The 23,486-nt window shown below is 42.2% G+C and overlaps 1 protein-coding gene across 6 annotated transcripts in view; it reads right to left on the reverse strand.

Moving 5' to 3' along the window:
* Positions 1-23,486, reverse strand: part of lrch2 (leucine-rich repeats and calponin homology (CH) domain containing 2) — a 203,225-nt gene that overhangs the window by 16,961 nt on the left and 162,778 nt on the right. For 4 of the 6 annotated variants that reach the window (XM_085995737.1, XM_085995730.1, XM_085995723.1 and 1 more), the window contains 6 exons: positions 15,181-15,228; positions 12,784-12,879; positions 11,521-11,590; positions 9,094-9,209; positions 6,660-6,797; positions 3,322-3,399 (listed from right to left, as the gene is read on the reverse strand). In XM_085995737.1, the coding sequence (XP_085851863.1) occupies positions 3,322-3,399; positions 6,660-6,797; positions 9,094-9,209; positions 11,521-11,590; positions 12,784-12,879; positions 15,181-15,228 (546 nt within the window). The remainder of the gene's footprint in view (positions 1-3,321; positions 3,400-6,659; positions 6,798-9,093; positions 9,210-11,520; positions 11,591-12,783; positions 12,880-15,180; positions 15,229-23,486) is intronic. The other 2 variants (XM_085995745.1, XM_085995714.1) reach the window with 1 other exon arrangement.

Here is a 23,486-nt window from a genome sequence, read left to right on the forward strand (position 1 = left end):
GCACAGCATGTGCTGTAATTTGTGGAAACATGCCTAAAAGCAAGGATATCTTCACAGGAAAGTAAAATAGTAGAATGAGTAAGAGTCATTTAGCCATAGCTGTAAACATAGAAACATAGAAGATAGGAGCAGGAGTAGGCCATTCGAGCCTGCTCCGCCATTCAATGAGATCATGGCTGATCATCCAAATTCAGTACCTTGTCCCTGCCTTCTCCCCATATCCCTTTAGCCTTAAGAAATATATCCAACTCCTTCTTGAATATATTTAATGAATTGGCCTCTACTGCCTTCTGTGGTAGAGAATTCCACAGGTTCACCACTCGCTGGGTGAAGAAATTCCTCCTCATTTCAGTCCTAAAATGTCCTACCCCTTATCCTTAGACTATGACCCCTGGTTCTGGACTCCCCGGCCATCGGGAACATCCTTCCTGCATCTAGTCTGTCCAGGCCTGACAGAATTTTATAGGTTTCGATGAGAACCCCTCTCAATCTTCTAAACTCCAGCGGGTATAAGCCCAATCGACACAATCTCTCCTCATACGTCATTCCTGCCATCCCAGGTATCAGCCTGGTGAATCTTCGCTGCACTCCTTCCATGGCAAGAACGTCCTTCCTCAGATAAGGCGACCAAAACTGCACACAATACTCAAGGTGCGGTCTCACCAAGGCCCTGTACAACTGTAGCATGACATCCTTGTTCCTGTACTCGAACCCTCTTGCTACGAAGGCCAACATACCATTTGCCTTCTTAACCGCCTGCTGCAGCTGCATGCTTACCTTCAGCGACTGGTGCACAAGAACACCCAGGTCTCTTTGCACTTCCCCTTCTCCCAATCTATTGCCATTCAAATAATAATCTGTCTTCCTGTTTTTGCCACTAAAGTGGATAACCTCACATTTATCCACATTATAGTGCATTTGCCATGCTTCTGCCCAATCACCTAACCTGTCCAAATCGTACTGGAGTTTCATGACATCCTCCTCACAGCATACCCTCCCACCCAGCTTTGTGTCGTCTGCAAATTTGGAGATATTACATCCAATTCCCTCGTCCAGATCATTAATATATATTGTGAACAGCTGGGGTCCTAGGACCGATCCTTGCGGTACCCCACTAGTCACTGCCTGCCACTCGGAAAACGACCCGTTTATTCCAACTCTTTGCTTTCTGTCCGCCAACCAGTTCTCTATCCAAGTCAATACCTTGCCCCCAATCCCATGTGCCTTAATTTTGCACGCTAATCTCTTATGCGGGGCCTTATCGAAAGCCTTCTGAAAGTCCAAATACACCACATCCCTTATCTATTTTACCAGTTACATCCTCAAAAAATTCCAGTAGATTAGTCAAGCATGATTTACCTTTTGTAAATCCATGTTGACTTTGTCCGATCCTGTCACTGCTTTCCAAGTGCTCTGCTATTACATCTTTTATAATGGACTCTAGCATTTTCCCCACTACCGATGTCAGGCTTACCGGTCTATAATTCCCCGCTTTTTCTCTGCCACCTTTTTTGAATAGTGGGGTAACATTAGCTACCCTCCAATCCATGGGTACTGTTCCAGAGTCTATTGAGTTCTGGAAGATGACCAGCAATGCATCTACTATTTCTAGGGCCACTTCCTTAAGTACCCTGGGATGTAGATTATCAGGCCCTGGGGATTTATCGGACTTCAGTCCCATCAATTTTCCTAACACCATTTCCCTACAAATACTGATTTCTTTCAGTTCCACCCTTTCATCAGACCCTATGTTCCCCGGTATTTCTGGGAGGTTATTTGTGTCCTCCTTTGTGAAGACTGAACCAAAATATGTATTTAGTTGGTCTGCCATTTCTTTGTTCCCCATTATAAATTCCCCCGATTCTGACTGCAAGGGACCTACGCTTGACTTCACCAATCTTTTTCTCTTCACATATCTATAAAAGCTTTTACAGTCAGTTTTTATGTTCCCTGCAAGCTTACTCTCATTCTATTTTCCCTTTCTTAATTAATCCCTTTGTCCTCCTTTGTTGAATCCTAAACTTTGATGTACTATGATTTATTGGTGGTATGTTTGAAATGTAGTGGTGATCAAAGGTGAAATTTGACACGAGAGGTGTGAATGGTCTGGAATATGTCAACTTGGTCACTTGTGTTAGAGTTTATGGCGATAATTAGGTCACTTGTGTTTATGGAAGTGCGTGTTTGTTTAGTTCTTGCTGTTATTCTGTCGGCATTTGTATGCATCTTTGATCTACTATGATTTATTGGTGGTATGTTTGAAATGTAGTGGTGATCAAAGGTGAAATTTGACACGAGAGGTGTGAATGAATCACTGTTCAGCAGTTCATACTGGAATCGTGAAGCATGTCTCAGAGCCCATACTGGTTCTTGATAGTATGAGGTTTCAATAAAGTCCTGATCCTGCATTGAGTGCGTGTGCAATCTGGCGTTTAAAATAACGAGATGAAAAAGAACAAGAAAGCAGTCCAACTGTGCTCATGCCAGAACTTCCAAAAACTGACAGACTCTGTGCTCTTGGAACCTAATTACCACTTCAACTCAAACTCCTGTGCCAAAATGTTAGTAACAGCAACTTTCAAAGAAAACCATGATGTTGCAATACTGGAAATAACACCACCCAAGAACACCAATGCCTTGGGAAGACTGCCAGCAAAAGACTGAAACTTCCTCCCTGGCCATACGAGACTGAATGGAGCTTACCTCAAATCTCAGTATCCGTGACTGACTAGAACACCTTCCTGTTTCAGAGGAATTCTTATATGACCTAGATTACTTGTGTTATGAGAATTGTATCAAATTACAAAGGCCTCTTCCAGTGCACGGAGGAAATTCATTCTATTTGAGCATCTGTTTAATGATTTCTCGATATGCGCTTCTGGAGATGAAGACGCTCTTCAGTCTTGGAAGTTGTATCTTAATGAAGGCAATGAAGAAAACTGTGGCAATCAGGGGAAAAGCCCCACAACTGGAGGCAGGGAACCCAAAACTGGGTGTTCAGCATGATCTGAAAGAGGCTTCAATTTGACCAAAGTCTGGAGGCTGACCGCGTGTAGTATGCAAGTGGGAAAATCATGCAATAATTGCAAGGGTTTAAAACCTCAAAGTGACACCATTCCAGAGATTTTCCTTCATGGCACTCTGGCCTTAATGCACGTAGAGACAAGACAACTTAACACTCTATTGAAGCACGTCACCTTCCAATTAAAGCAGAGTGTTAAATTCCAAGCTTTCACAATGCGAATGTTGTTACAACCATTCATTTTTGGAGTATCATTTAACTTGCACCACAGAAATCATACTACAGTACTCGCATATTACCTCTGGAACTCCTAATTTTCTGCAAGCCTCGAGAAAATTTTCAACATTCCTTCTGCACTTTGCCATACTCAGTTTAGGCTGGAGAATAAAGAAAATGAGGTCATCATAATGCATGTTTTTTTTCTACAAAAAGGCATACAAGGCTGCATAAAGAAACCAATTAAAATATCTGGCACGCATGACTAATCATCATAAAGCATCTGAAACAAACCATAAAAATCCTACATTTAAATTACACTAATAAAGAAAATTGAGAAACTCCAGTGGCAGCATTCTCGTCTCGAGTCAGGTCACGTGTTTAGGCCCCACTCCAGAAACTTGAGCACATAAGCACGGTGGCATAGTGGTTAGCACTGTTGCCTCACAGCGCCAGGGACCTGGGTTCGAATCCGGCTTCGGGTGACTGTGCAAACTCCGCACATTCTCCCCGTGTTTGCGTGGGTTTTCTCCGGGTGCTCCGGTTTCCTCCCACAGTCCAAAGATGTGCAGGTTAGGTTGATTGGCTATGATAAATTGACCCTTAGTGTTAGGGGGATTAAATACATGGGGTTACGGGGATAGGGTGGGATATGTGTTGGTGGAGGGGTTACGGGGATCAGGTGGGATATGTGTCGGTGCAGGCTCGATGGGCCGAAATGGCCTCTATCTGCACTGTGGGGTTTCTGTGATTCTGTGAATCCAGGTCAACAACTGCAGGGAGTGCTGCACAGTCGTAGGTGCCGTGTTTCGCACGAGACATTAAACAAAGGCCCAGTCTGCCCTCTCAAGTGGATGTAAAAGATCCTATGGCACAATTCAAAGAAGAACAGGTGAGTTCCCCCAGTGTTTTTGCCAGTATTTGTCCCTCAACCAACATCACCAAAACAGATTGTCTGGTCATTGCTATTTGTGGGACCTTGCTGTGTGCAAGTTGACTGTTTCCCTACATTATAGTAGTGACGCCACTGCAAATAGTACATCATTGGCTGCAAAGTGCTTTGGGACATCCTGAGGTCATTAAAAGGTGCTATATAAATGCAAGTACCTCCTTTTCCTCGATCAACAAGGATGTTGACCGATTCACAGTTCGCCACATTTTCCAGTGATTAAAATGAATCACTAGAGAAAAAAAAAAATCAGGATTTCTGCAAATTAGGTGCACTGATCCTCCAATCCTACTGGAGCTGAATCTCGCTAAATTTCACCTTATGTAGTCTAAATGCCAGATTGGAGCTATATAGTTTTTCCAGTTATATATTTTCTATGTACAGGAAACTTTGTGCTATCCGGCACCCACGGGACCGAGCTGCTACCGTTGCCTGAAAACTGCCGTACTCTCCAGAGTTAATGTTGAGAGATACGGAGATTCTTATCTCCGTATTTGACAACAAACACTGTTGCTTAGCAACAGCTTCTAAACACTCGGGTGTGGCCCTAAAGCTCTGTAGCTGAAGCTGTTGCTATAGCTACAGACCTTGCACAGCTTGACTGTTCAAACAAAGCAAAAAAAAAAACAAAAAGAATAAAAAACGGCTGCTGATTTTTGCCGGTGGCTCCAGATTGCCAGATAGCTCACCTCCGGATAGCACAAAGTTTCCTGTACTAGCTTATTAATTATGAATGATTTCATCAGTTACCCAATACTGTATAATTTTCAGTATAATTTCAGTTTGATCTGAAAATACATTTGGGGTGTACTAGCTGCAATTTAACCCAAACATTAGCAAGTCCAAGTTAGCAAGGTTAAGAAATAATAGCACTCGTTAAAGTAGTGCTCCACTAACTTGTGCATAATAGGGTTGTTTTTGTAGGTATCTTACTTTTGAAGAGAAGCTTCAGATTATTTGTAACATCAACAGAAAACGGAGGCAATTATCAAGATTTGCACCACAGGCTTCATTGTCTAACCTAGATAATAATCGTACACGTTGTTATCTGCATCATTTCCTTTCTGTTAACTAGAGGAAAAGACACATAATATGCCACAAACAATTCAATAACTCCATAGCCATCCAAGTCATGATGACTGTGGTAACATTCCCATGATACTGGTCCCAGACCAATATAATGGCAACTTTAGTGTCCTTCTGACACTATTACTTGCAACACAGTAATCATATTACTGTACTAACATGCTATAATTATTAGAGATGCATTCACTTTGTAAATCACAGTGAAACTGGCACTGCAGGAAAATATATTTTAAGTATATTACACAGAAAGTAGCTTATATTAGTGAGTTTTCTAGATTTTAAAAGCACAATATGGTCACTACCCATTTCATTTAAAGAATGAAAGTCACATTTTACCCAAGAAAATAGCCTGCACTTTGGACAGTAAACAAAAGATAAAACCTGGCCTTCGACTTACTTTTACTACAATCAAAAAGTCTGGACTTTTGCAATACTTTTTTTGTATCTCCTTCCAAGCCCTGATAAAATTTGTGAAATATGGAACAATGAGGTTAGCCTCTTTAAAATGAAGTCCAATAGTTTCGTGGCACATTATGAAGCTACACTTATTTCTTCCAGTCTTCCCTGGAAGATTTTGAGACAAGGAGGTTTGTAATCCAATGCAGCTCAAGACCTAAAGTGCATCAGTAAGTTTCCAAATACAGACAACCTTTAGTTGTGCAAAACCTGCCACAATTAGCGTTTTTGTAACAATACCATCAGCAAACCAGCTACTTGCGTTCTGGGAGAGACAGCCATTTTTCTTGGCCACTTATGGTTGCATACAGCATTTCAAACCCAGAATTACCAATAACTGAAGCAAGATTGGAGGTACCCGAGGCCAGGACAGACATGGAGGTTTTGACTGACTGATATCTAACCAAAGGTGGACAGCCAATATTACATTTTTATGTTTAATAAATACCAGTTTGTTAGGGTGGGGGTGGAGGAAATGGATACTGGAGGCTTTGAATGATCAATTTTAATGTAGCCAACATTCAAGGGTCAGATTTTGGGAAACTCTTCATAAGGTGTGAATATGTTTCTTAATACAATATACTTTGAGGTACGAGCAGTGTTGGCACACGTACAAGCTATGAACAGGGAAGGTACAGCCAAACTGTTCCAATTATAAAATCACGTTTAACAAATGCTGTTATGCAAATCCTGTAAACTGATTTATGGACAATATATATTCAGAATTCTTAACCTAAATTATGTTGGTCATTTAAACTTGATTAGGGTTTTACACGAGATAATTTTGCTGCCAGTCTAGATCATTTGATCACACTCAGATCAGGGCTTCTAAAGGATTCTAAAAAATACCACACCTGAAAGACAAATGTGGTTAGAATTGAGTGAAATATTTGTCGAAGAGAACATCTATTTTACTGTAGGTGGACTTACCACTGCTGGTGACGGGACATGGATGCTGGCCACCGACCGTGGCCGAATATGATTGGCAAGATGGCAAAGTACCACCCCATCCATTAATGCTGCACCTACGTCTTCTGGCAAAACAACTTTTAACCTTAATTCAAGGTTCTGTTAAAGGGGGGGCGGGGGGGAAAGAAAAAGCATTTATTTCATCTTACTAAAAGCAATGATACAAAACAAAAATAAAAACCGCTACATACCAGAGGAACACTGGCAGGCTACCTACTTTCAGTTGAGTCTTCCCTCATTTTTCCCCAACATAGAGTATCCTACATATTGATCATATTTGGAGCACTGACTGGGAAAAATGATGGAGTGTGCCCCTTAATATCTTTCACATGTGCTAACCTAAGAACCATCTGATCTTTGCTTCCCCAGTCCCATGTTGACCAAGAGTCAGAGCATCAGACCAGTCTTTAAATCATTTCTGATAGAGGTAGTGTGCAGGGCAAACCATCCTTACAGAGCCAAGGAACAGATTTTGAAACAGTAATATGCAAACACTTACAAAACAAAGCATGAGGAGGAAAGTGAGAATTATGTATGTGGAAGATGAAATATATTCAATGAATGGATACTCTATGCATGATAGGTGACAGCACTGCTCATCTATTTGTCACATATAATTGAATGATAAAACAGTAGTGACAAAAATAGTTGTGTGTTATTTTATCTCATGCTGGCAGTTTCAAGGAATTCTGTATTCCCTGGGATGGTCTTCTACTGAGCCAATTTTGTTTTAAATTTATTCACGGGATGTGAATGCCGCTGGCAAGGCCAGCATTTATTGCCCATCCTAATTGTCTTTGAGAAGGTGGTGGTGAGCCGCCTTCTTGCACCGCTGCAGTCATGTGGTGAATGTACTCCCACAGTGCTGTTCGGTAGGGAGTTCCATTTTGACCCAGCGACAATGAAGGAACGGCAATATCCCCTCAATTGCTATTTTTAGTACCACGACAGATTACCTATTTACCATTCATCTGTTAGTGCTTGTAGATTTCACTGGAACATGCTGGTTTCCTATACAATTTTATCCCATTCACAAAATTATATTTTGCGTACAAACCCTTTGTTGAGGTTGTGGATATTAACAGCGGAACCATGAGGGTGGCTCTAGTGGTCATAGCTGCCCAAGTAGAGCTGTTGCCATTGATAACTTCTCGTTAATGTGCAACTTCATCTCAAATCCCCTCAGCTTTCACAGTAGCCAGCTACATGCTAGGAGGGGCCTCATCAGATGCCTTCCAACAAATCAAGATGGACCCTTGACCCTATCTACCACCTTTCCCTCATCCACCAACTTCATCCTCAATAAATTTGCCTTCAGGAAATCCCATGTTAGCTTAGATATATTGCCTCTACTCAATATATGTTCTTCAGTTTTTTTTGTTAACTAATTTCACTATTTATCACCACAATAGGCAAGGGTATCAAGGGATATGGAGCAAAGGCGGGTAAATGGGGGTTGAGGTCCAGATCAGCAATGATCTAAACAAATGCTGGAACGGGTTCGAGGGGCTGAATGGCCTACTCCTGTTCCTAGATATGTCAGCTATATGGCTATAAGTTCATAGAAGATAGGAGCAGGAGTAGGCCATTCGGCCCCTCGAGCCTGCTCCGCCATTCAATGCGATCATGGCTGATCATCCAATTTCAGTACCCGGTCCCTGCTTTCTCCCTTTAGCCTTAAGAAATATATCCAACTCCTCCTTGAATATATTTAATGAATTGGCTTCTACTGCCTTCTGTGGTAGAGAATTCCACAGGTTCACCACTCTCGGTGAAGAAATTCCTCCTCATTTCTGTCCTAAATGGCCTACCCCTTATCCTTAGACTGTGACCCCTGGTTCTGGACTCCCTGACCATCAGGAACATCCTTCCTGCATCTAGTCTGTCTAGTCCTGTCAGAATTTTATAAGTTTCAATGAGATCCCCTTTATTGAAATCTTGGTGACAGCATTGCATAAGAAAAAAGTTTCAAATTGTTCACCTGTTTAAGCTGCCTAATTTGTTCCAATTCTTCTCCCAGTAATATTAACAAGCTTTGATTATAAATTATCCTTTTATATAAATTTTGTCACTAGGATTATTTAGTGTATTTGTTTCAATATGCAGCAGGAAAAATGGTACTTAAACCAATACCTTTAAATGTGTCACTACTTCTGCACTTAAAACAGCAGCTTTGGCAAATGATAGATCTGCAACCGTAAGTACTTCACACCAGTCTTGCGCAGCTCAAAATACTTTCTCCAGACACAACTCGAGAAAAAATGTGTAATTGCATTCCTGGAATTTTTTCCCACAGTTTCAGTAAATATATCATAAAATATCACAAGCCCACCATTACACTTTATTGAAATCTTGGTGACAGCATTGCATAAGAAAAAAGTTTAAAATTGTTCACCTGTTTAAGCTGCCTAATTTGTTCCAATTCTTCTCTTAAGTGTTCCATCTTTCTTCTAATAGTAAAACCTGGGTCCACTGCTCCGAACTCCTGGCGAGAAGGGCGTGTGAAAGCTGCTTAAAGTGCAGTACAAACAAAAAAGGTAAATATCACCTGAAATCATGGGACGGTAGCATGGAGACAGCAAGAACATTGTGCTGTGGCTGTTGTGTCACACATGGCTGAGCCAGGCCTCATCAAACATTTACAGTGAGCCCGCAGCATGTTTTTGGAGCAAGAAGTCCAATTGTGCTGAATGCATTTAAATGACTAAGAAGGGAGGTTTCTGGCCAGAAGAAGTTTTGCAGCACTTGCTCAATGCCACCCAGTTTCAGAATGGACGAACGGTCTGTTCAAACAAGCTTTCTTGATGATGTAATGGAGGCGCTGCTGGAAGAAGCTGGGTAGAGGAGAACTGTCTTGTGTGGCAGTTCCTTTCCAATCTGTTTTTCTATTTGTTTTGAGTAATACTTGTTTTAAAAGTATCAATTCAGTCTGGCTTTCACTGCTTAACTATGATTTAATGGCCCATAACTTGCTGTCAAAATAACAGCGAGGCTAATGGCGCTCACCATTATTTATGTGCAAATGCTACAGCAACATCAGGCAAGAGGCAGATTCACGGTTCAACATGGAAATCCAAAAGTTGCTGTCTGAGATGTGCCGCTCTACCATTAGCTTCACGAAAATGGCATCTTGTTATCTGCCTCACCATTGAAATGCATCGAATGGCATGAAGTTGGTATAGTTGTGCGGTACATACGAACTAAACTCGCCACAGAAAATCTTGTCCATTTCAGCCTAAGTACCCTTTTAACGACAAGATAAGTGTCAATTATTGCCAGTCAACTTCTGCCGCACTGAAAATGAACTATTACAAGCATGGAGTCTCATTCCTTCAGGTTTTAATTGTTGTGGTAGATTTTAAAAATGTAAAACTATTTTTTTTTACGTTTTCCTTTCTGTCACTTTTTTCTCTCTCTCTTAATCCAATCTCTTTCTGTACCTGATTGACATTGAATTCACCCACTCTAACTTGCACTTCCTTCTCAGTCGTCCAATCCGATTGGTTAAGGAGATACTCAGTTGCTTGCCCTATTCACTCAGGTCCCAGATGCCTCGTTGCGACACCATCAGCTTGCACTTTCACCAATTCACCACACAAAAAAACTTTAAAAACCTAAACATGCAAGGGCAAGTTTAACTAATGGCAGATGTAGTTAGATGCCCTGCCATGTCTATCTAGCACTTCAGGCAGAAGTGCTAAGTAGCTTAATGAAACTCCCAATATTGTGAAATGCATGTTAAAAAACAAAATGTTTTCCCACTATAAACTGCTTTTTAAATTTTTTTTAAAACATGTACATCAATATCTACCTCCACTTTTCACATGTAAAAGAATCCAGGTTTTTCCAATGTCTGAATACCAGTATATTTCGATTCGGTGTATCTTGTCATATGTGATAATAAAGCCATTTGCATACATGAAGAAACTATACATCCACTATTTGAATCGGAGCATTCACATCCCGACGATGTGTTCGGCGAGTCGGGTGGAGGCAGCGCAGCGCAACGAGCAGCAGCCACGATGACCCACTGCAGCACGTCGGCCGGCAGCTCCATGGCGGGAAGCTCGCAGTCCGATTGGGAGGAGGGGAGCCGGGCATGGCGGCCAGAGGTCGGATCGTGAGCGGGAGAAGCAGGCCACCACTTGGAGCCGGCAACAGTGAGGAGGAGGCCACAGTGACGAGGAGGACGGAGCGGCTGAGGGACAACGTGCTCCCACTGCCACTGGAAGCCATTGTATTGACTTTCTGAACACAGCGCTGTATGAATAGCTGACGTGTTCCTACGGGGAGTAAGCTTTCCATTGTAATTGTACTTGTACTGGTTACATATGGCAAATAAAATTGAATTGAATCCAACCCAAAAGTTACAAGTCAGCCTTTGGATGCTAGAGAGTAGTAAGCTGTTATTTGAAAGAAAAACTAGCTTTCTATAAGAGGCACAAATACACCAGTTTTAACTTCACGTCAGAGATTCTTAAACTTTCTTAAATGATCTTCAGTTGTTCACTATTTGGAGGCATTTGTTTGAAGGTGTATCTTTGTGTTTCAGCTATGAATTTGACCACAGAGGTAACGTACAGGCTGCAGGTTTGCAATCTGTTCTAGATCATATTAGATATGCAGCTTATGTGTGTGAAATTGAAGCTTTGAATAATTAATCTTCATATGAGTCAAATGATAGTGATAAACCATTAACTAATGCATCAAAATTAGCTGTAAACTCTGTTGATTAATTTTACCAACTAATTTCCAACCCATATTTGTGCATAACGTGAAGATTAACTGCATGTGAAAAGATTCAGAGGAAGACATGACTCACCGGATCGAGGCTTGAGACCAAAAGGTACCGATAAGGGTTGGGTGGAGAAGCCAAGGGGCCTATCATCCTCCTGTGATGGAATGCAATTTTTATTTTTAAACTAGGAGACAAGCCCTTTATTTGTCTGTCAAAGCCTGAATTCCAGAACTTTCAGAAAGACAAATTTCAGCAATTCAAAACAAAAAGTTACTTTATCTGTGATTTCTATTAGTGCACCATAATTTACTTTCAAATATACAATACCCACTCAAGTGGGCATTATTCACGTGCACCAGTAACCGTCATCAGGCTATTCAACGGCAGTGAGCATTACACCTATCCTCATCCAATGCCCACACACACACACTTCCAGCAAGGGTGGCAAAATAGCAATCAGGAGCAAGAACACGTGCTGATTTTCCCCTCCCTAAGCCCAGAGGTGTAGAGGCTAATTGCAATTTCCCCATCACTACTCCAGTTGTGATTATCTAACAGCACAGAGTGGGGATCAGGTCTGGGATCCTTCTTATCTGTATGATGATTCGGCTACTCACTGGATAAACTCACTGAACCATCAGGGGAACTTAAGGGCATTATATTTAAATTTGATTTCAATTACTTTATAGTGGTTTGCAATAGTCAAACAAATAAACACTCTTTTCTGCAATCTCTCACCAAGACAGTGGACATTTGTCAAAAAGGTCCAACTGTGGGGGTTGAAATGGTATAGCAGGTAGATGGTTTGATGCATCACCTAGAATGGCAGATTGCGGCTTTGCATTCTTGCTATGGCCCTGTGGTTCACAGTTAAGCAGAGGTACTGTATTTCCCAGGGGGAAGGGGGCAACCTAACAAATTGAGTAAATGATCCGGAGCCACTTTCACTCGCCCAGTTGTTAGTTACAGAGCAGCATTGTTCCAGACTAGAGAGCAAGTCATTTGCTCTTTACCTGAGCTAAGGAATACTGCAGGGGAGGCAGGGCCACAACTTGGGGAGGGGTGCAGACAATACAAATATAGCATTAGATGTTTTCTTCCTAATACATTACATCACACATTAAAAAGCAGCATGTAAAACTAAGATGATCAGCTTCTCAACCATAAGCTGTTTCAAAGCCATGACAAAAACAAAATCCGAAGAGAGATGTACATGGAAGATAAATCCACTGATCCCACTGGAAGCGCAGGATTGGTGAACTTATTCTGTAAGCTAAGTATATTAAAGAAAGAATGTGAAAGAGTTAGAAAGGTAATGATAAGAACAAATAAATGCAGTAACAATACCTCAAATGATACACTGGGTATGATCTGGACAGGAGGAGATGAAGGTATGATCTGAACAGAAGGTGGTGAAGACATGAGTGTAGTTTCATTGTTTGGCTGTAGGAGTGAAAACAGAAGTGAATAAAATAGGATAAATTATTAAATGGAGGAAAGGCTAGATACTTTCAGTACAAGTTATTCCTCCATTTATATGATATACAAGAAATATCTCAAAGAGGGAACAGATAGGAAATAGCTTTGTTTTAACGTATTTCCTTTCTCTAGAGATCTGCCATTTCACACCTTTCCTTACATCAGGCGCTGCTAATATACATATTGAACAAGTGCCGGGGCGGGGGGGGGGGGGGGGGGGGGGAAAAGAGGAGAAAGAGGACATGGAAAAGAAACATATTGCTCAGGGGGTAAGAGATGGTGCCTCCATTTTCTTTTGGGAAAAAGTACCATATGAAAGACTATTCGTGAAATTAATCACCATCACTTTTCTTCTGATTAGTTACAGTAGAAATATCAAACAGCCCTAGCATTTTGTACAAAACTAATTCTGACATTAATTCTTCAGCAAAATAAGATCAATGCCAAAGTGCTCACAATATGTTCTGCAATCAAACAGTATAGAGGTTTCCATTACAGTTCATTTTATCTCAAGGGTGACCAAGTCTTTAGATAATTAAATGTTTGACAGGACTAAAATTTGCTTAATAACTTAATTTAAATTGTATTTTAGTAATCTATAAACTAATATCTTTCAAAGTGTATGCAGATAGGCATGAGGTGCTATGCAGCAAAATATACTGCGAGCTCCATTTATAGTTCAATGTGACCCCTGTTCTGCTGGTCTCAGGATGAGTAAGATATCTTATAGGGCTAAAGGGAGGACAGGCCCAAGTCTATACCTGTGCTGGAAGGCATAAAATTATCTGCCTAACACCTGCAGAGTTCTGGTTAACAGTTAAAACCTGCCAAAACTCTCCCACCCCCAATAAGCCCACTAAAGGATGACTTTTGCTATTGAATAATCAAATTTTTTACCTGCAAGTCTTTTTAATCATGATGATTCTAACCTGGAACAAGAGCATTGCTGCAGTGGGAGCTCAAAAACAAGGAATTCAATTACCAGAGCATGTGTTTTTTATATATACTGCCTCAATCTTTGGGCTTTCTTGCCTCCACATTGCCACATGGCAATCTTGCGATAAATTTCCCCTACAGCGAAGGTCATTGGTACTTTACTGGCTAACTGAAGATCAACAAGACAGGTGTAATGGAAGCTCCTTGACAATTTTTCTGCAACCCCTAGTCTTGTCATAAAATAAATGTTCAGCACAACTATGTACTCAGGGGCACTGAGAAAGTCACTCAGTTTGAAAGGAAATTGAGGCAGAGCTTTGAACCAGGCCCTCAATTTGACTCAAATGCTGCACTAAACAAGCAGTTCAGTTGTTGGAAGGTTTTATTTTTAAAAAGCAAATTTCAACGTGTTTTTTTTCATTTACTCTTCTTGTATACATTCAGGACTACTCGCAGCAAAGTATAATCTAGGACATGATTTCACGTTGTTCTGCATGAAGTACCAGAATTCAGAGTCTCAACAGCATGATCCAATGGAGCCAAAGCACTGTAAATATACAATATCCACTTGATAATTCCCACTGCATACTATAAGCTGCATCTAGGGTTAGGATTGTGAAAACAGAGTTAGCATGCATTTTGCTTGACAGACCAAAAACCAAAACAAAGTGTCATTGATCGGACAGATGCAGTTGAAGCAGTTTCCTTAAGATGCTGGCAAATTAAATCTAGTGCCAACAGACTGCGCCAAGGCCCATAACTGGAATATCATGTGCCAATGCTAAAAAAAGTGACCACTCTTCCCATGTCTCAATGATCCAAGTTAATGTAGAAATTCTCTCCGCTATCTGCACAATGCACTCCCTGTGAAGACCCAAAGGGATACCCACCTGCACTGCATTATAAAACTAACAGATTTGGAGGTTAAACTCTATTTTGCTTGGCATGATTAATGACCAAAAAACTCCTTTGTTGTTTTGGATTAAAAAGGAATCTGGTGAATCTGCTGTTAACCACCTCACACACCAAAAAAGCAAGATGTACATAGAAAAAATGTTAAATGTTAACAGTTAAGGCAGTGTAAAGCTAATGAAGGTTGTTGTAATTCATGCCAGCAAATTCATTGCTCATAAAAGCAACAGGGGCAGCAATTAAATTGCTGTTTATTAAATTCAACTGTTTGAAGTTAAATTGAATATCTAATGAAACCACTTAATTTTATAATAAAAACATAAAAGATCAAGACCAACATACTTCAAACCATTTCTAGCTATATAGACAAAGTTCTAAGTTTAAGAATTTTTTAAACATGAAGTTAAAAATACATACCTCATTTTCATATTCAAATTCCTCTTTATTCTTCTTTGACGATTTTAGCTGCCAAAAGAAAAAAGGCATGACAGTTTGAGAAAAGTTTAGACAGAAAGCTACATTTTATTAAATACAATTTTTTATATGGTAATGCATACATTACATTCAAAGTGTATAGTATACAAGATACAGCATACACAGTAATGTAGCAGCAGTCTTACGAAGTGGACAGCCAAGGAGATTGACAGTAATTTTGGGATGCATTGCTGTTGTTGCCCAGAGTCAAAACCTGGTGATCTTTGGTTGCAACACTTCAACTTTGCGAGTGACTGTATTAGAGCGGAATGAACCTCTAGTGTGGTGTTGAAACTCTTACAAGGGATTGCTTTGGACAACTCCAGTAGCAGTGGCAGTAGAGGTGATAAATTTGCCAGACTGCTGGTTAGAAACTTAGATGCTCTAGCCAGTACCAGAATCACAGCCAAACACAAATATTGGGCAGAATTATGGATCCTGAATCCTTTTGCCGGTCTATGAAAGCTAATATAGAACATGGAAATAACAACAGAAAATGCTGGAAAAACTCAGCAGGTCAGGCAACATCCGTGGACAGAAATTTGAGTTGACGTTTCGGGTCGAACCCTTCTTCAAAACTGGAACATGGATTTGGCAGTGAATCTTTTCAGGGCATTGTTAGGAACACATCTTGCTAATGCAGAATTCCCCATTTGATTTGGTAGAGGAGTACATCCTTGCCAAATCAGAACCTGGGCACAGGCAGGAATGGAGCTTCAACATCCCTGTAGCCAGGACAGTCAAATCAGCCCTTACGCCAAGTTTGGAACAGAGTTCACACTTAGTCATGCAAGTAATGCAAGGGAACATGATCCTTGATATTCAAAACTAATTCTGAACAGAGACTTGGCATTAGCCAAAGATGGACTTGACTAGGACCGAGATAAGCTATACCCACAACAGTGTAGGATTGTGGCAGTATTCAATTTGTATGAGAAATTTATATAGAAATGGAAAACAATTAGTTCTGCCACATTTGTTTTAACAATATGCCAAATTGCAGATTTGATAGATCACCAGATTAAAGGAATTTTTCTTTAACATACCAGCTAGGCAGCAATAAGGACCTTTAATATTCACACAAGTAACACTTTAGGGACATTTACATTTCCATGGACTGATATCATGCCATTTTATACTTTAAAAATGAACAGTTTCTCTATTCACTTTAGGAGTGAGTCACCAGTTGTGATCAATAATTCTTTGCTCCCAATAATAAGTTTAACAAAAACACACAGAAAAAATCAAAAGGGATATCAAGAGTTGATCCCAACTTCTCAAATGTTTGATTTCCAGTTGCTTTATAAAATAAAATGATAGCTTCCAATAAAACTTTACTTAACTGAAAAGCTGGGGGAGGAATCTTTATGTTGTGTACAAACAAAGTTGAAAAAATCTCCGTCGATTGACACGATTCCTTTACAAATGAACATTAAGCATTTTCTTTAAGAAACAAAGTGAGGGGGGAGGCTCAATGTTCATGGTTGAAAAGAGTAAAAAAGACAAAATAATTCAGAAAATAGTGACTAGGTGACATTCGTTTGGGTTTTAAAAGTCTGAACATTTTAGAGGCAAAAAAGTTGAGGAAGGCAAGTCGTTCCACAGTTCTGATGTCCTGGGAAAGAATGAGTTATAATAGGAGGCTATATTGATTCAGTGGAGTAGGGTAAATTTTACAACATTCTATGTCAGCAGCAGAGTCTGATTGGGAATCAGAATGTATTAAAACAACAGGCTGGGAGGCCTGTGCCAGAAACAAGGCTGCATTTTATGACAAAGAAATTCGATACTGCGTCGGTGGCCTGGCAAAGCCTTAAGATAGGCTTGAAAATGATGTCAATTAGGGGTTCACCTTCACCTCAGCGCTGAGCTCCCTCATACAAAATGGGCACATTAGTAATCTGGCAACCTGGCCGCTCAAATGGGTTTCTTAAAAAGGCGATTACAGTAGTACATTGAGCTTTGCAACTGGGGATTTTTTTGGGGGGCATTTGCAATTATATTTGCCTCCATGTATAATATGATTTGCTTGGTAGTTTACCACTTCTGCATTTTTTTCCTCTACCTTATATCATTATTATACATTATAAACTATTATAAATGCAAGTCTTTCTTTTCTTTCTATTAGTTGCTGCCATTAAGTGATGAGGGTTAGAATTCCTTTAGAGGTTTAAGTGAGGAAGAGGAGTTCTCGAGGGGACAACAAATGTAAGTTTAATCATATCAACATCATTTTATCTGCACATCATTACCCCAGTATCATGTTTGTAGTCCTCCCAACATGCTCCTAGACACAATGGAGGAGACCCATCTTTGATGCCTCTGCTGCATAATGCAGGCCGGAACACATTTGTACTGTTTGCTGCAGGATGGCCTACAGACAACAACTGGAACATGGGCAGCTCATTCTATAGGACTGAAGGTTACTGCAGCATTAAGCTTTCATATAACCAGATCCTTCCAAGCCACAACAGGAAACCTCTGACAGTCTGCATGCATCGAATACGTGCCAAAAATTGTGCTTGCAACACGAGGGGTAATACGATAGCAAAATACTGCGGATGCTGGAAATCCTAAACAACAGAAAACGCTGGAAAAACTCAGCAGGCCAGGGCAGCATCCGTGGAGAGAGAAACAGAGTTAACGTTTCAGGTCGATGATCTTTCATCAGAACTGGAAAAAAGCAGGAAATAGAAAGCAGGTTTAGGGGCTGGGAAAAGGGGGAGGGGATGAAGAACAAAAGGGAAGGTCAGTGATAGGATAGAAAGCAGGCGAGATTAAGAGACATTGAGAGACATTGAAGGTGAGAGGAGGTGGTAATAGGACAGGTTAAGGAATAAAGGATGGCTCTAGATGGGGTGTGAATTGCGCTGGCAGAATGAAGGACAGCTGCCATGTGGGAGGGAAGAAAAAAGGGGGGCCCAAACAAGAATTATTGATAAAAAAAAAATATATATATGTGATAGGGGCCGCGGTTATGATCTGAAATTGTTGAACTCTATGTTGAGTCCAGAGGGCTGTAGAGTGCCTAATCTAAAGAACTCGAGGAACAGCACCTCATCTTTCGATTAGGCACTCTACAGCCCTCTGGACTCAACATAGAGTTCAACAATTTCAGATCATAACCTCGGCCCCTATCACATATATATATAAATATATTTTCTCTCTCCACGGATGCTGCCCTGGCCTGCTGAGTTTTTCCAGCGTTTTCTGTTGTTATTACAAGGGGTAATACCTTCAGCATTTTGGTTCCCTGTGAAAAGGACAGAGCTGAACTTTCACCAGATGGCAGGGTTCACTTTTTCCCCATGACCACAACTTCCCCTCTATTGGTGAGCTTCAGCCCTGAACAGGTGTTGCGGTGCATCAACAACAACTTGCATTTATATAGTGCCTTTAATGCAGTAAAATGTCCTAAGGTGCTTCACAGGAGTGTTATAAAACAAACTTTGACACCGCAACACATAAGGAGATATTAAGGCAGATGGTCAAAGAGGTAGGTTTTAAGGAGCATCTTAAAGGAGGAGAGGTAGAGAGGTTTAGAGAGGGAATACCAGAGGTTAAGGCCTCAGCAAATGAGGGCACAGCCGCCAATGGTGGAGCGATTAAAATCGGAGATGCGCAAGAGGCAGGATTGGAGAAGCGCAGATATCTTGGAGAGTTGTAGGACTGGAGGAGGATACAAAGATAGGGCGGGGCGAGGGGTTAAGTGGGGGGGGGGGGGGGGGGGGGGAGATTTGAAAACAAGAATGAGAATTTTAAAATCGAGGCATTGCTTAACCAGGAGCCAATGTAGGTCACTGAGCACAAAGGTGATGGGCGAATGGGAGTTTTGGAAGAGCTCAAGTTTATGGAGGGTGGAAGATGGGAGGCCAGCCAGGAGTGTGTTGGAAGCGTCAGGTCTAGAGGTAACAAAGACACGGATGAGGGTTTCAGCAGCAGATGAGCTGAGGCCGAGGCAGAGTCGGGCGATGTTACGGCAGTGGAAATACGCAGTCTTAGTGATGGCGCAGCTAGACAGACAGAGCGAGCGGACCAGCGGGAGGAACGGAGTTGGAGATCGGTGATAAAGGCAGAGACCTGGGAGTCTGAGCGAGCCGACTACCTGTAAGGGAGACAGTCGGCAAGCAACACAACGAAGGGGTGACGTCAGAATTCAAAAGTGCCACTGGCATAAGGGGGCTGAGAGGTGAGTATAGGGTGAGTATTTGTGGTAAGTTTTTTTTGTTCTGTTTGAGTATATTTCTGCTAAGTAGATCATAGCCTATCTAAATAGAGGGAAGTGCTGATTGGTGGGTAGCTGTTGAATGTTTCTTGTTAAGTTTTATGTTTATTTCTGCGAAATTATCTCCATAGTCTGGTAAATAGAGGCATGGCAGGGCAGCTCAGTCCCATGATTTGCACATCCTGTGCCATGTGGGATATCCTGGACGACTAGGTGTGCAGGAAGTGTCGCCAACTGCAGCAACTCGAGCTCTGGATTTCGGAGCTTCAGCGGCAGGTGGCGTCACTACAGTACATCCGCGAGGCTGAGAAATACTTGGAAAGCACGTTTCTAGAAGTGGTCACCCCACAGCCTCAGAAGGTGCAGGCAGAGGGGGAATGGGTGACTGCCAGACATAGGAGGAGGACCAGGCAGGTAGGGCAGGAATCCCCAGAATGCATCTCGCTCGCTAACCGGTTCACAGTTCTGGAAACTGGTGGGGGTGATGTTTCCTCTGGGGAGAGCAGCCAGAGCCAAGGCCACCGCACCACAGGTGGCTCAGCTGCACCGGGGGGGGGGGGGGGGGCGGCGGGGAAGAAGAGTGGAAGAGCAATAGTGATAGGGGATTCATTGGTTAGGAGCACAGATAGGCGTTTCTGTGGATGAAGATGTGACTCCAGGATGGTATGTTGCCTCCCTGGTGCCAGGGTCAAGAATGTCACTGAGCGGCTGCAGGATACTCTGACGGGAGAGGGCGAACAGCCAAAGGTCGTTGTCCATATCGGTACCAATGACATAGGCTGAAAGAGGGATGAGGTCCTGCAGGCAGGCTATAGGGAGCTAGGAAAGAGATTAAAAAGCAGGACCTCAAGGTAGTAATCTCTGGATTACTCCCGGTACCACGTGGGAATGAGTACAGGAATAGGAGGATAGAACAGATGAATGTGTGGCTAGAGAAATGGAGCAGGAGGGAGGGCTTTAGATTCCTGAGGCATTGGGACCATTTCTGGGGAAGGTGAGACCTGTACAAACCGGACGGGTTACACCTCAACAGAGCCGGGACTAATATTTCTCACGGGGAGGTTTGCTAGTGCTGTTGGGGAGGGTTTAAACTAGCTTGGCAGGGGGATGGGCACCAGCATATAGGAGTACAAAAGAGGAATAAGGTGCATAAAAGAGTGAGTGCGTTGGATAGTACTAGAGAAGAAAGTAGTAGTAGAGGCGGAAGTAATACCATATTAGATTGGAGCAGACTAAGAAAGACTACGAAAAATTCAAAAATGGGTTTAGAATGCATGTACGTAAACGCACAAAGTGTGGTGAATAAGGTTGTGAGCTACAAGCACAATTAGCTGTGTGGCAATATGATGTTGTGGCAATAACGGAAAAGTGGCTAAAAAAGTTAGGACTGTGCATTTAATACTCAAGGGTACAAGGTGTTCAGAAAAGATAGGGAAGGAAAAAAGGGAGGTGGGGAAAAAGTGCTGATTAAGGAAGGCATTGTAATATTGGAAAGGGAGGATGTTGTTGAGGGGACAAGTACAGAATCCATTTGGTTAGAGTTGAGCAGAAAAAAGGGTATGATCACACTATTGGGGGTATTTTACAGGCCTCCAAATAGTGAGGAGGTAGTAGAGGAGCAAATCTGCAGGGAAATTGCAGAGATATGCAAGAGCTATAGAGTGGTGATATTGGGGGACTTTAATTACCAAATATCAATTGGGATAATGCTAGGGTAAAGGGAAAGGAGGGGGAGAAATTTCTGAAATGTGTTCAGGAGCAATTCCTTGACCAGTATGTTCTTGGTCCAACTAGGAAGGAGGCATTGCTGGATCTGGTGCTGGGGAATGAGGTGGGCCAGGTCAGCCAAGTGTCTGTGGGAGAACACACGGGTACGAGTGATCATAGAAACATAGGAGCAGGAGTAAGCCATTCGGGCCTTCGAGCCTGCTCCGCCATTCAATATGATCATGGCTGATCCTCTATCTCAATACCATATTCCCCCTCTCTCCCCATACCCCTTGATGCCTTTTGTGTCTAGAAGTCTATCTATCTCCTTAAATATATTCAGTGACTCGGCCTCCACAGCCATCTGTGGTAGAGAATTCCACAGGTTCACTAGTTCATCCTCTGAGTGAAGAAATCGCTCCTCATCTCATGTCCTAAATGTCCTACCCCGTATCCTGAGACTGTGACCCTTCCTTCTCGACCCCCCCCAACTAGAGGAAACATCCTTCCTGCATCCAGTCTGTCTAGCCCTGTCAGAATTTTATACGTTTCAATGAGATCCCCTCTCATTCTTCTAAACTCTAGTGAATACAGGCCTAGTTGACCCAGTCGCTCCTCATAAGACAGTCCTGCTATCCCAGGAATCAGTCTGGTGAACTGTCGCTGCACTCCCTCTATGGCAAGTATATCCTTTCTTAGATAAGGAGACCAAAACTGCACACAGTACTCCAGGTGTGGTCTCACCAAGGCCCTGTATAACACTAATAAGACATCCTTGTTCCTGTACTCAAATCCCCTTGCAATGAAGGCCAGCATGCCATTTGCCTTCCTAACTGCTTGCTGCACCTGCATGTTTGCTTTCAGTGACTGGTGCACAAGGACGCCCAGGTCCCTTTGTACATCAACATTTCCCAATCTATCACCATTTAAATATCGTATCGTAAGATTTAGATTAGCAATGGAGAGGAGCAAGGCACAATCTAAAGTCAAACTTCTAAACTGGAATAGGGTTAACTGCAATGGGATGCGAAAGGATCTAGCCAGAGTAAAATGGAACCAAAGACTAACAGGAAAAACTAACGGAACAATGGATGATCTTTAAGGAGGAGATGTTCCAAGTACAGGCTAGGTACATTCCAACAAGAGGGAAGGGTAAGGGGACCAAAGCAAGGGCTCCTTGGATGACGAGGGAGATAGAGATGATGAAACAAAAAAAGGCGGTGTATGCTGAATGTCAGGTGAATTCTTCAAGGGAGAACAAGACCAAATACAATAAGTTGAGAGGGGAAGTGAAGATGAAAATAAGATTGGCAAAGAGAGAATATGAGAGTAGAATGGCGGTTAACATAAAAGGGAACCCTCTAAATCCTCTACCGGCATGTAAACAGTAAGCGGGTAGTAAGAGGTGGGGTGGGGCCTATCAGGGACAAAGAAGGTGATATATGCTTAAGAGGCACAGGGCAAGGCTACTCTGAGTACTTTGTATCGGTGTTTACCAAGGAGGTGCATGCTGACAAAATATAAGTGGAAAAGGTAGAAGCAATGGAAGGGGTGAAGTTTGATAGACAGGATGTACTAGAAAGGCTGGGTATACTTAGAGTGGATAAGTCGCCTGGTCCAGATGGCTTGCAGTCCCAGCACAGTTCCTGGTGGACAGGAAGAGGTGCACTAAACTGGAAATTTCAAGTGTACAAGGATAACGAGGTGGCAAATGGAATAAAAATAAATTACACTGGTGCAGCGTGGGTTTAGGTTGAAATACATTCGAACAAAAACAGATGTACCCTGTATTAGGCTTGAGCGTCATGGATCTGGGGATACTTTGAAACTGTTGCAAGAAAGGAATCATATTTCATTCCCAGAACTAATTTAATAACCAAAAAATAAGTAAACCATTATTTTTGTGGTTAGTTGCGTATAACTGCACAGAAAAACAGGGCATATTTTTTCCACAATCAACTGATCTTAAATCTAATTTCAAGGAAATCAATGTCCAGCATTGTAAGTGTTGCAGAGCGGCGGACCTGGGTGTGGAGTGAGGAGCGCGGCGAGGTATAAAACCAGCAGCAAGCAGCGAGGCCCGACCAGAGCGGCGGGCCTGGGTGTGGAGTGAGGAGCGCGGCGAGGTATAAAACCGGCAGCGAGCAGCGAGGCCCGACCAGAGCGGCAGACCTGGGTGTGGAGTGAGGAGCGCGGCGAGGTATAAAACCAGCAGCGAGCAGCGAGGCCCGACCACAGCAGCGGACCTGGGTGTGGAGTGAGGAGCTCGACAAGGTATAAAACCGGCAGCGAGCCCCGACCAGAGCGACGGACCTGG

The sequence above is a fragment of the Somniosus microcephalus genome, chromosome 1 (assembly GCF_052327205.1).
Source record: "Somniosus microcephalus isolate GS21.2 chromosome 1, FLI_Smic_1.0, whole genome shotgun sequence".
In the NCBI taxonomy this organism is placed as follows: domain Eukaryota; kingdom Metazoa; phylum Chordata; class Chondrichthyes; order Squaliformes; family Somniosidae; genus Somniosus; species Somniosus microcephalus.